Raw genomic sequence first — 12,867 nt, 5'->3', positions numbered from 1 at the left:
TCCTACATCAGCAAATTTGTCTGAGAGGGCAAAGTTTGTTTTAGGGTCTTAAGTTCTGTAACGAGATCTTTCAGCACCTCTGTGATATCCGAGAGTTCATTATTAGGTCGACTAGCATTTCGGTGCATATCTGGGTCTTGGCGATCTGAAGTATTGTCGCCATTTACGGATCTAAATGAAGTACGGTAGTTGTATAGCAATCGAAGTAAAACACTGCTCTGTATGTAAGGTAAGTATGGTAGTTGTATACCAGATAAGTTAAAACAGTATGTTGGGATAAGTATGGTAGTTGTATATACTAGATAAGATGAAGCTCTGCGTCTTAGGATAAATACGGTAGTTGTCTTAATCAATACAATTATAGACCTGCTGTATTAATATACTTATAGATAGTATGGAAACACAGATGAATAAATAAAGTCAGCTTTCCAAGTAATAATTTTAAATAATTCTGCTAGCTGTTTAATTACTCAATACACTGAATATTAAGTCTTCAATTCAATTAAATGGTGCTTCGATTAAATATCGCGTTCAAGGTCTCCGTATTTTGATAAGATATAAATTATACACAGTAAAATGCGCGTAAATTACTCTCTCAGAGACAATATGTACCAAACTCAGGTTTATAAAGTTAGACAAAATCAAACAATCCTTTAGACTTACAAAATTTTATGTTCTCTTTAAAAATATTAAAAAATGCTATAAAAGTCAAAAATGGCTTAAATGTATTAATTGCTAAAATATATTAAGTTTCTGGACAATACAGAAGATTTCTATATAAATGCTTTAATTACTTTGTAAATAATTGGCTAATATTTCTAAATTCAAGATTTCCAATATAAGTTCCTTGATTCCACAGAAAAATATAGCATAGGTTTGCCATAGAACTTCGTACGCTTGACTGCTTTTGAGACCAAAAATGTGTTAACATAGAATATTATGATAAGTACGGTAACAATCTTTACCTCACTACAATATCTGCTCTGTAGAGAGTTAAAGTATCGAGTGTTTTTAGTCAGTAGTAAACGTTCCAGAATGCAACAGGGAAAGTGGCGTTATCTGGTGACTTTATAAAAAATCAATTACTTATTTCTACAATTTAAACTTATTAAAACAAGGAAATGGATGTTGAAACTTAGCTAAAACATTGCTTTAATTTAATTTAATTTACGATGGCATCAGAGGTTTTAACAGAATTTATGGATTAACAATGGAATAAGTGTAAACAGTATGAAAAACTACGAAATCGCGGAATCATGTGGCTTTCACTTCAAGCTAGGAAGGAAAATAAGGAAAATTGGAAACAGATGAACAGATAAATTGCAGATGAATAAATGGCGACCACTATTCGTTCTATAAGAAGACGGGCAAGTAATATAAATCATGTCAGACTATGTATTTTATGTATGGTGTGTGGCCACATGCTTCACGCGACTAGAGACCTTGAAGATTAAAAAGATCTACAGAAGGTACCTCGAAACGATAAGGTAAAGGGTAACATAAAATTATGTAGATGATACGTGTAAAGATAGACTGACGGGTTTTCATGAAACCCAGGGTGTTACAATATTCCCAAGTAAATTAGTTTAATAATAATAACATAAATAGGTCTGACTATATGAAATTGAAAATGTTGAAATACCGTTTTATCAGTGAGATATAATCCATGTCACACACTGCATATCGCTTGCAGTTGTCGATCTACTCGTATATTCTATATTAATTTCTTTTTTTTTCGCATGAAAATTTTGCTTTTTTTCTTTATAGTATATTCTCGATACATATAACTTAAAGTCTGTGTTATTGCTTAAGGTGGAATGCGCCCCCCCCCCCAGTTTGTTTTTTTAGCCGAATATTGTTCTGAAATGTACACTGTACAAAATTCAGGATATATGCGATTGAATTCCGGTTTTACTTTTTCGCCATACTGTTTGTGTTTTTTTTCTATTGAGATGCATGGCCTCTGACGTCAGTTTTCGTGCAACGGCGAGTTCCGAGTCTTTTCCGCATTTTTCCTTTCCTGTGCTCTGAATGTCACATAAATGAAAAATACAAAATAATTGTCACTTTGCATTCAGAAAATGCTACTCAATGGTATAAAATTCAGTGAAATAAAATTGAAGCTTAGGACGTCAGTGACGATTTTGTGACGTCAGAAAGAAAAGAAATCATATCAAGTTTTGCTAAAAATTTTACCTTAAAATTCAGATTATTAAAAATTGACTCGATAAAAAAAATGTAAAAGTTTGGTATGTTGTTTGGCAATGTGTGTATGTCTAATAGACACATAAATACTTAGGGGTCACCGACTTCAATTTTTCGCAATATAACATAACTTTACCCTCACCCCACAAGGTTTGTTGCTATATGACGTTGGAGTAAAAAAAAACATGTGTTTCAGCTTACACAACTCGCGTTCGTGTTAAAAACGAGATGTATTTATTATAAGAAATTCTCACAGTATATTCGATCTCAACTTCAGATGCCATGTAATAGTGAAAGGAAACACATTTGAGAAAATGTATGTCTTGTAAAATTGCCCGTAAGTATTTGACCTGACACTCATTAATCTTCGCTAATATTTTCGTTACTTTACGCAATATTATATTCTGAAAAGATCTATAATTACACAAATAACCTTTATAGTTAACTTTCTGACTTCCACGCACGTTACCACGCGTACGAAATTACCGCAGACCATTTTCTAAATTCAATATTATGTAGCGTTAACGTATTTGTTTTTATTCTTACAATGTCTTTTGCGCGAATCTTAATTGTTTTCTCTTGTAGTATCTATTTGTCTTTTTATCTAAGATACCTTTAAAGATTTTTATTCGACACTTACTAAAAAAAATCTTGAATACATGTATATTTCTTTCAATAAATGAAACATAAAAAATAAATAGATGAGTGTATTAATTTTCCGTCCTGTAAACTTTGGAGATAAAATTTGAAAATTAAAAAACAAAGATGTTAGACTGAGGACTACAACCCACAACTCCCAGATTGATGGCTAATCGTTTTGTCCCAGCAGCTACTTGCACATGCGATATTTTATAAATCATAAAGAATACTTGCGCATTACTTATTTCTCTATTGAGGGCAAGGTCAATACTTGTGGACCATATATCCACATTTTAGTATTCATTTGTTATTCCTATTGTTGGTTTCAAAATGCAGATGTGTTCTTAACATTTTACGTGGATGGTTTTAGGTATGCTTTACATGTTTTACATCAATGTTTATGCTTTACAGTTGCCGTTTGCAATATGACTTCTTCTCGGCGATATATGACCATTTTGTGTCGATTCGCCGTAAAACCCAACTCACTCACCCACTCACTCACTCAAGGCTAGAAGAATATGTCTTTTTTGTTATTAATCTTCACTGTCTATTAGCTGTTTTTTTAAAAAAAAAGCTAGTATGCGGTAAGAGTCTGTTCTATACGCATAAAGCCCGCCCGCTTAGCTCAGTAGGTAGAGCGTCGGTCTACGGATTGCGGGGTCGTGAGTTCGATCCTCGGGCGGGGCGTATGTTCTCCGTGACTATTTGATAAACGACATTGTGTCTGAAATCATTAGTCCTCCACCTCTGATAATTCATGTGAGGAAGTTGGCAGTTACTTGCGGAGAACATGTTAGTACTGGTACATAATCAAGGAACACTGGTTAGGTTAACTGCCCGCCGGCGTTAAACCCAAAACAAACAAACAAATCTATACGCATAATGCTGAGCAACCCATTTTTATATCCTTGATAAACGACTAGCGATCAAAGTCCCGACCTTCCGCACGAGAGAAACAAAGAGACAAAGACAGTGAGGAAGAATAGCTAGTCCAGCGAACAGACTTTAGTCTTAAAAAAGATCTTCAGATGCCTATAAAGTATTGCAGCTGGTCAGAAGCAGAGAATTTATTCTTGAAACAGTGTCTTTTTATTACAATCAAGCACAGCTGCTGGTCCGATGCAAATAATTTAATTCTTGGCAGGAATCTTCTGATCAAGTGCAGTTACAAGCTCTTAACAAGATTTAGTTTACCAAAAGGTCTTTCTAGTGCATATAAAGTATTCTTTTTAAGGGATATTGTAAATATTATGCTATTTGGAAGCATGTGTCTGTATTTCAATTCCGGATGTTTTCATCACGCGACTACACCAGCCAGAACCTTCAAATTTAACACAAAGAAATTTCATACATGCATTTACGATTCGAAAAAAATCAGGAAGGGTAAAAAGTACTCTAAAGAAAGCACTTGCAAATCTGTTCACACTCTGAACACTTGAATTTAAATAATTATAAGTCATATCTAGGAATCAACACACATAATACATGTTGATTAAACAAAGATCAAAAGTCTTTTTCGATAATATTGTCACGGTACGGACTGCGAAACAACATATCAAAATTTAACGTTTTTAGCTCGACTATTCATAGAATAGTAGAGCTATTGGACTCGCCCATGCGTCGGCGTCGGCGTCCGCGTCCGCGTCCGCGTCCCGATTTGGTTAAGTTTTTGTATGTAAGCTGGTATCTCAGCAACCACTTGTGGGAATGGATTGAAACTTCACACACTTATTCACTGTGATAAACTGACTTACATTGCACAGGTTCCATAACTCTGTTTTGCTTTTTTACAAAATTATGTCCCTTTTTTGACTTAAAAATTTTTGGTTAAGGTTTTGTATGTAAGCTGGTATCTCAGTAACCACTTGTGGGAATGGATTGAAACTTCACACGCTTATTTACTGTGATAAACTGACTTACATTGCACAGGTTCCATAACTCCCTTTTGCTTTTTTACAAAATTATGCCCCTTTTTCGAATTTTTTGGTTAAGGTTTTGTATGTAAGCTGGTATCTCAGTACTCACTAATGGGAATGGATTGAAACTTCACACACTTGTTCACTGTCATGATCTGACATGCACAAAGCAGGTCCCATAACTTTATTTTGCTTTTTTACAAAATTATGCCCCTTTTTCAGCATAGAAATTTTTGGTTACGTTTTTGTATGTAAGCTGGTATCTCAGTATCCACTAATGGGAAAGGATTGAAACTTCACACACTAGTTCACTGTCATGATATGACATGCAGTGCAAAGGGTCAATAACTCAATTTTTCATTTAACAAAATTATGCCCCTTTTTGAACTTAGGAGTTTTTGGGTTAAATTCTTATATGTAAGCTGGTATCTCAGTACCCACTAATGGGAATGGATTGAAACTTCATACACTTGTCCACTGTCATGAGCTGATAAGCACTATGCAGGTTCCATAACCCTATTTTACTTTTTTACTAAATTATGCCCCTTTTTCGACTTTCTTATTCATTCAAGCGACAAGGCTGTTAAATAGTCGAGCGTTGCTGTCCTCCGACAGCTCTTGTTTTTTATCGAGTCGATCTTTTTATAAACTGGATTTTAAGGCAAAATTTGTAACATAACTTGTTGTGAGTTTTTTCCGTTCTGACATCACAATATCGTCTCTGACATCCTTAGCGTTAATCTTAAGGTTTAGGAGTTCTTTGAAAATGGTGAGTTTTTGAAGGCGTTTGACTGCCCGAAAGTGGGGCCCCTTTAGGCAGTCCTTTTTTCGGAATTCAATGTTTATATTAGTATACAGACACTTGTTTTGTTGTTTTTATAATGATAGCGTGTATATTACTCTACAAAACAAGTGTCAGTATCGTGATATAAACATTGAATTCCGAAAAAGGACTGTCTAAAAAGGCCCGACTTCCAGACAGTCAAGCGCCTTTAAAATCTCACCATTTTCAAGGAACTGTTACACATGTTTGTTTTGATGCATTTGTAATAGCGTGCGAGTGTTGAAATTTCACATAACTAAGTGGAACACAGTTTTCAGCAATTGTTTATTTTCATTTCTTTACAAATGACATTCATTTTCAAAGGGGGACAACTTTTTCAAAATATTTTCAGTAAGGGACAGAACGGCAGAACATGTAATGGTCAGGTAAAATATTGGTTACGATGGTGTTCGTTTATAAAATAAATCTGTGTTTTGGTGATATACTCCTAAACCTTAATTCGCTTAATTTCATACCATTGAGTAGCATTTTCTGAATGCAAAGTGAAAATTATTTTGTATTTTTCATTGATATGACATTCAGAGCGCAGGAATGGAAAAATGCCGAAAATTCTCAGAACTGGGCGTTGCACGAAAAGTGACACCAGGGGCCATGTTTGCGACGCAATAGCAAAAAACACGAACAATATGGCGACAAAGTAAAACCGGAGCGCAACCGCACATATTTTGAATTTTATACAGTATAAATTTCAGGACGAAATTCGGCAAAAATATTTGGGGCGCATTCCGCCTAAAGTTATTGTTATTTGATTTTGATTTTTTCTGTAACAATGTATTCATAGCTAAATCATACCAAGAATAGAAATATTTATCTGCAGTACTTATCTTAGTCACGCAAATATGATATTTCTATTTAATCACGATATAACAAAGTATTTGCTTTAGTATATTTCTTATTTCTGTCCTTCGTTTTCTCTAAAATTCAGAATTGTTGTTTTGGTCTATGAAATAGTCATGTGCGGTTCTGATATAGATAAAAACGAGGCATAAAGGGTAAAAACAAGCTTTTGAAATAACAGACTAAGCTAAGCAACTACTTAAGTGTTTTTCGTGAAATTGGGGCCTGTTTCCCCGTGATGTTGCAAAATGCATATTTCAACATTAATAAGCAGGAAATAAAAAGTAATCATATGTCTTTCTTCTCAATGAGATATACTCTATACTGACCGAAAACAAACAGATATCCTTCATGTATTTATGAAACATATTTAAATGAAAAAAAGAATTTTCAGCTTTTTTATGATTTTCATGCCAATAAAATATGTACTCCTTATAAAATATGTTAGATGAAAATAATAAATTGCAACGGAAAAAGAATAAATCAAAATTTATGAAAATGTGATTGTGTTGATTCTGAAATCTTATATCCGAAATATACACTCTTGGGAATATTAAAAAAATTAAAAGGACACACAATTAAACATTTTTGATAGAGAATCTATGTTCTTCTCTCTTTGCCCGAGACACATGAGTTATAATATGCAAACACTGCCTTTAAGATATGGTTACATTTTTAATCCGAAGGGCTCAGCAATTAAAGTATCTGGAATCCCGTTTTGTGAGAAGACTTTTGCAAAGTGCACATCAGCACCATAATTGGATTCACAGGATAATAACCGTCAGAAAAGAACCTCATGGTGCTGATCCGGGAACATATGTTGCACCATTTGCTCAGAACTAAGACCCTCGGCGGGACCACACAGTCAGTGGTCCTACTAGGCTAGCGCAAGACACACGAAACGGCCCTGTCAGGTAAGATATACCGGTATGCGGTGCATAAGGAAGACCAGTCCAAAGACTTATCCGATTCCGATTAAGAGAAGCAATTATGAAATAAAGAGGGATGTAGGTATCATATTTTTATCTGGCCTGTGTACAAACATTTGAGAAAAACAGTAGCAGTATCAGTCTAGACTGGATGCTGGGGAGGTTAATATGACACCTGCCATGGGCTCGGCTGGAAATAAGTTGTTCCACCCATTCCGGATTGGGACTACCCAAGCTAAACAAGAAACTTCATCTTTATAGTTATAGCGAATAATTGGCTATAAGGAACAAATTCCCACGTCAGAATGCTGAAAATACATTGAAAAACATAGGATATAGCTAAGTCCAAAAATCATTTTGAGAAGTAATATAAAAGTCCACTTATCTGTGCTATTTACATATCCGATAATTAGGTCAAGTACGCTATTTGTAAACGAAAGATAGTACTGTATATATTTATAGTTTCTTTTTTTTCCATATCAATTTACTATGTTCAAATATATATGGGCCGTTCCATGAGAAAACCTGCATTAGTGACATGATATAATTATTGCATAATTAGTAGTTTAAAATACTGGAAAATCATTGTTTTTCTTATGTTGTTCCAGAAACTAGAAACTAATATATTGTAATTCAGTTGTCTAAAGCAATTCTAATTCCACCATATTTTTCACATAAAGAGATTCAAAAGCACCCATTCATCATAAAAATAATTATAGAGGTATTTAGATAAAAGACCCGTGATGAAACCAAAAATATATGTGTAAGTTATTTTTCAGTAAAATCTCTTTAAACTGTTCCTAAATATTCAAATGTATGATGTTTAGTACGTGATACGCATTCTTTGTTCAATTAATGACTGGAAAAATACACGTCATGCACGACGACATCATACTGCTTTCATTACGTTCTTAACGTCACGTCTCAAAATTCCTTCGATGACTTACTTAAAAGCATTGTAGCTCTTGCAATAGTGAAGATAATTATTTCAAATTTTCAGATTTGAATGGTAAAAGAATGTTCTTCATAAATATTTCTTTATATCAATTCTGAATTTTTTGTCACTAATACAAGTTTTCTCATGGAACGTCCCATAAATATATATATAGAGGTTATTACATAAGTGTCTTTTTATATCAATTTTATTAAACGAGTTAAATAAACTCAATGTGGAAAGTCACAAATGTAATATTCTTTTTATCACATGTTAGCTTTTCTTACGAAGCATAAACATTTCTACTTCTTTTACTATATAAAAAAGTGATCGACGTCTCCTACACTATAAATGACGTCGACGTCAAAGCTTTATTACACAACTGTATTATCATTTTTATATAATGACTTTACTGCGCCCTCGTGATATAATTCCTTCGCATCTGAACTCCAAACAGTGAATTATTCAAGAGCAAATCACTAAATGAGATATATTATTTCGATTCTAACACGTTACCAAGGACTTTAAAGTACATCCTGGTTGGCATTCATTAAATACTTGCCCATTTTCAATTGGTTTCTTTTCCAGCGCGCCGTTAGGCCGTTTCACGCTATGACGTAATAATTGTGACGTCAAAACAGTGAATTATTGTTTAATAATTTACTGTTTCCAGCCTTCTTTGTTTAACAGGAAAATGAATCGGATCGTGTTAGAATTAAGAAATAATTTATAGCAAAACAGTGCTTTTGTAACGTATCTCCGAGCGGTTGTTGTTCTCTCCAGTATGAATTGATATATGCTGAACGTCTTTTATGTATAAGATACCATACGTTCATCTTCATAATATAATTTTCCTCAAGGTTGCTTCACCTTATGATTTGCTTGATATGAAATATATAATTTTCCTCTTTGGTTGTCTGACCAATGATTGGCAATACATTGATATAAAGAAATGATTGTTATTGCTATTATTTTGTAGCTCAACTTAATTAAACGTTAATTACATGATATGAACAAATTATATAAACTCAGCTTATTGTTATCTCAGCTTCTACTATTCCTCAACTCTAAAAGAGTATAAGCTGACCAAAACCTTATAGTTCACCTAATGTCTCAAAGAAGTTAGTCTTCTAGAGCTATAGGTGATCATCCCATATAACTTTACAATGGTTGGACTATAAGCTGACCTTATCTAGCTGCAACCCGAGCTATATTAATAACCTATTCTTAGTTCATCTCCAGGAAGCTGGGCTTCGTAGGAGACTTTACTATATAGGTTTATAGTTCCAGTTTTAGACTTCGTCTCTGCTTTCCGATGTGCACTCTTCTAGACCAAGTGACAGATTAATTAACAAAACAGCTGCATTCAGCTTTTATACCTACTGCTCACAGCGCCCTCTGTCGTTCACAGCGCCCTCTGCTGGATTTAATCTCTAAGCAAAATAAACAATCTCTAATCAAAATGGTTAATGAAACTTTACTATAATATACCCCTTACCTGACTAAACTGATTACTCTAAACGGTTTGGTTTGATTCAATATCTTAATATGTTACAAAGACAATGACAAACGATGAAAGTTACAGGCTAACTTACCCGATATTGCTGTTAAAGTTTGTTTACGTCAATTTGTACAAATGGCGTTTTACTAATAAAGGGGCATAACTATGACCATGAAGAGGAACTAAATTCCGTCATTTGACGTTCATAAAATAATCACCAGGTTCTTAATAAGATCGCTACATTACCCACGCCTCCGGGTTCATGCGTCTCGCATGATTAACAAAACAGATTAACAAGAAAACTCCCTTATATCTTTTACTATGTTCACGATTAGCTGCATAGCATATAAACATATACCTCGAATTTAAAAACTGAACGGCTTAACGTGTATCTGCACGTATTAATGTAAAATAATATTAATGTTTTAACTAAGTCTATCTACTTATGACCTCTAATAAAGTGGGTATAAAATCCATACTTGTTGTATATGTTACCACAAATGTTGCATTTAAATGGGTCTTCTAAACTATGGCATCCCATATGCAGTGAATGGATAACATCGTCCTCAAATATCATGGTACAATGTTCACAACGTAATGCCTGATTCTGTTGAACAAGATCACTCTTTGTCGTGTTACAAGCATTTTCTTCTTGAACTGAACTATCGGATTTCTTCTCAATAGTAGTATGGCTATCTACGATATCATCTTTTACTTTAACACCAGTGTCTCTGGTATTTACTGAGTTTTCATGCCTTTCTAGATTTTCATCTTTACTGTCATTCTTTTTCTCTGTTATTTCACTGGGAATTACGTTAGCTGACCCTTTGTAACCCTCCGTGTTAATTTCATCAGTGTTTCCCGGTGAACTTAATTTCCTTTTCTTCGGCAATGAACTTTCCTCTGTCTTTTCAGAGATCTTCCTCTTTTTAGGAGTTATCACGGGAATAGGATTTGTTTGTTTTCTATATATTCTACCTATTCTAATGTCATTCACTAACCTATTATCTTCAGCGACTTCTTTGCCTTCACTTTTGCCAATTAGTTCAATGTCAGGATCGACATCCCACTCACGGTCACTACTTTCATTTTCATGAATATCTGATTCCATCATATCTGTATCTGTAATTACCTCTTTACTTGATTCGGGTTCGTCATTTGTTGACTCCTTTTTCTGTGGAGTTGTGTCTGCTTTATTCACAGATTTCATCTCATGCTTACGACGTATGTGCTGCTTTAGATACTGTTTTTTCTTGAAGCTTACCCCGCATGTTTCACAACGGAATTTCTTTCCAGCACAAATCAACAAATGATGATTGTAATCCTCGTTTGCTGTCACCGTGTCATTGCATAATGGGCAAATTACTGGTAGTCTTTGTGTCATCTTGGTCTTAGCCATGTTGTTTCTGAAAATGGAAAGAACATAATCATTTATCCAAACAGGTTTTCTTCTGTTTCTTTTACCTTCACTTACTTCTTCTTCAATTTCATCTTCTACAACTACGTTTTCAGCTTCTGAGCTCTCTAAAACCATTTCTGATTCATTATCTACGTTATCATTGTTCGTATTTGGTTCTTCCCCAGTCAATAGCTGATCCTTTGCTTTTCGCATTCTGTCACAATGTATCACTTGTGGTGTCTATGATCTTCCACAATCTACTTTGTAGATTTCGTCTGATAGTTTCTCTATTACCTGATATGGCCCTCTCCAATAAGACGATAGTTTTGATGAACGCCCTACCTTCTTTACAGAAAAGTATACATAAACTTTTTCACCTACCTTGAAAACTGCATAGGATAATTTCTGGTCATGAATATGTTACTGTCTGCTCATAGCCTTACCTGTATTTTGTCTGACCATAGTATGTGCGAACTCAAGATTTTCTCTTAGCTCCCAAACCCACTGGTGTGTAGGAATGGGCTTAATACTTGCGGGCATTTCAAACATTATATCTAAAGGACATGTAGTTCCTCTGCCTAACATGCATAAATTTGGAGATAACCCAGTTGTTTCATGTTCACAAGACTTATAGGCCATCATAACATATGGCAATAGTTCATCCCAATTTGTATGGTGATCATTAACATATGCACTTAGCATGGTGACAAGTGTTCTATTGAATCTTTCGACCATTCCGTCTGATTGCGGGTGATATGGTGTCGTCCGTGTTTTATTTATCTGTAAAAGTTGACACATTTCACTAAATAATTGACTTTCAAACTGCCTTCCTTGATCAGAATGTATATAGTTCGGTATACCGAATCTTGCAATAACTTCTCCAATTAATATTTGTGCTATTGTTTTTGCTTCCATGTTTGGTAATGCGTGGCATTCTGTCCATTTTGTAAAATAATCACCTATTACAAGTTTATACTTATTGCCTTGTTCTGTTTTTGGCAGTTCACCTAATATATCTATTGCAATTCTTTCCATAGGATAACTTGACCTGACTATTTTCATTGGAGCCTTCTGAGTTTTGTTTGGGTCTTTACGTTGAAGACGTTTTTCGCATCCTGCAATGTAAATTTTTACATCATTTTTCAAACCTGGCCAATAATATTTTTGGCGAATTTTATTCAAAGTTTTCTTAAAGCCTAGGTGACCAGAAGCTTTGATATCATGACAGTATGTTAAAACTGTTCGTCTATGACCTAATGGCACTACCACTTGCCAATGTATTATATTTGTTTCCAGCAAATCCCATTTTCATACTAGAATATTATCTCGAATAGATAATCTCTGCCATTGACTTAATAATGATTTCACAAAAGGACTTTCCTTTGATACTACTATTTTGTCGGGCATTTTCCCAAGTTTAACCCAATTTTTAACCTTTAAAATGTCATCTTCTTGACCTTGAATATTTTTTATATCATCACTATCTGCATTAGCATGAGCTTTTATATGGCATGCTTTCTGTTCATCATCTATCAAATTTATATCTGATAATACTATATCATCACAGTCTGTTGTTTGTTTATCTCCACGTATTCTGCTCATTCCGTCTGCATTTCTATGTATCTTTCCAGGTCGATGAACAATGTCCATTTGATATACAGAT

General features: G+C 34.3%; 1 protein-coding gene across 1 annotated transcript; it reads right to left on the bottom strand.

Annotated features, from left to right (window-relative positions):
- Positions 1 to 10,244: 10,244 nt before the first annotated feature.
- On the bottom strand, positions 10,245 to 11,417 carry LOC128551367 (DNA-binding protein Ikaros-like). The gene has a single exon (XM_053532216.1). The coding sequence runs from the start codon at positions 11,415 to 11,417 to the stop codon at positions 10,245 to 10,247; it is 1,173 nt and encodes a 390-aa protein (XP_053388191.1).
- Positions 11,418 to 12,867: the final 1,450 nt, after the last annotated feature.

Source organism: Mercenaria mercenaria, unplaced genomic scaffold (genome assembly GCF_021730395.1).
Source record: "Mercenaria mercenaria strain notata unplaced genomic scaffold, MADL_Memer_1 contig_1023, whole genome shotgun sequence".
Classification (NCBI taxonomy): Eukaryota; Metazoa; Mollusca; class Bivalvia; order Venerida; family Veneridae; genus Mercenaria; species Mercenaria mercenaria.
Note: the sequence above shows the minus strand (reverse complement) of the source record. Positions and strands in the feature narration are given on the sequence as shown.

Bases quoted from the DNA above. Each gene is read 5' to 3' on its own strand.
- LOC128551367 (XM_053532216.1), bottom strand. From the start codon at position 11,417: ATGCGAAAAGCAAAGGATCAGCTATTGACTGGGGAAGAACCAAATACG.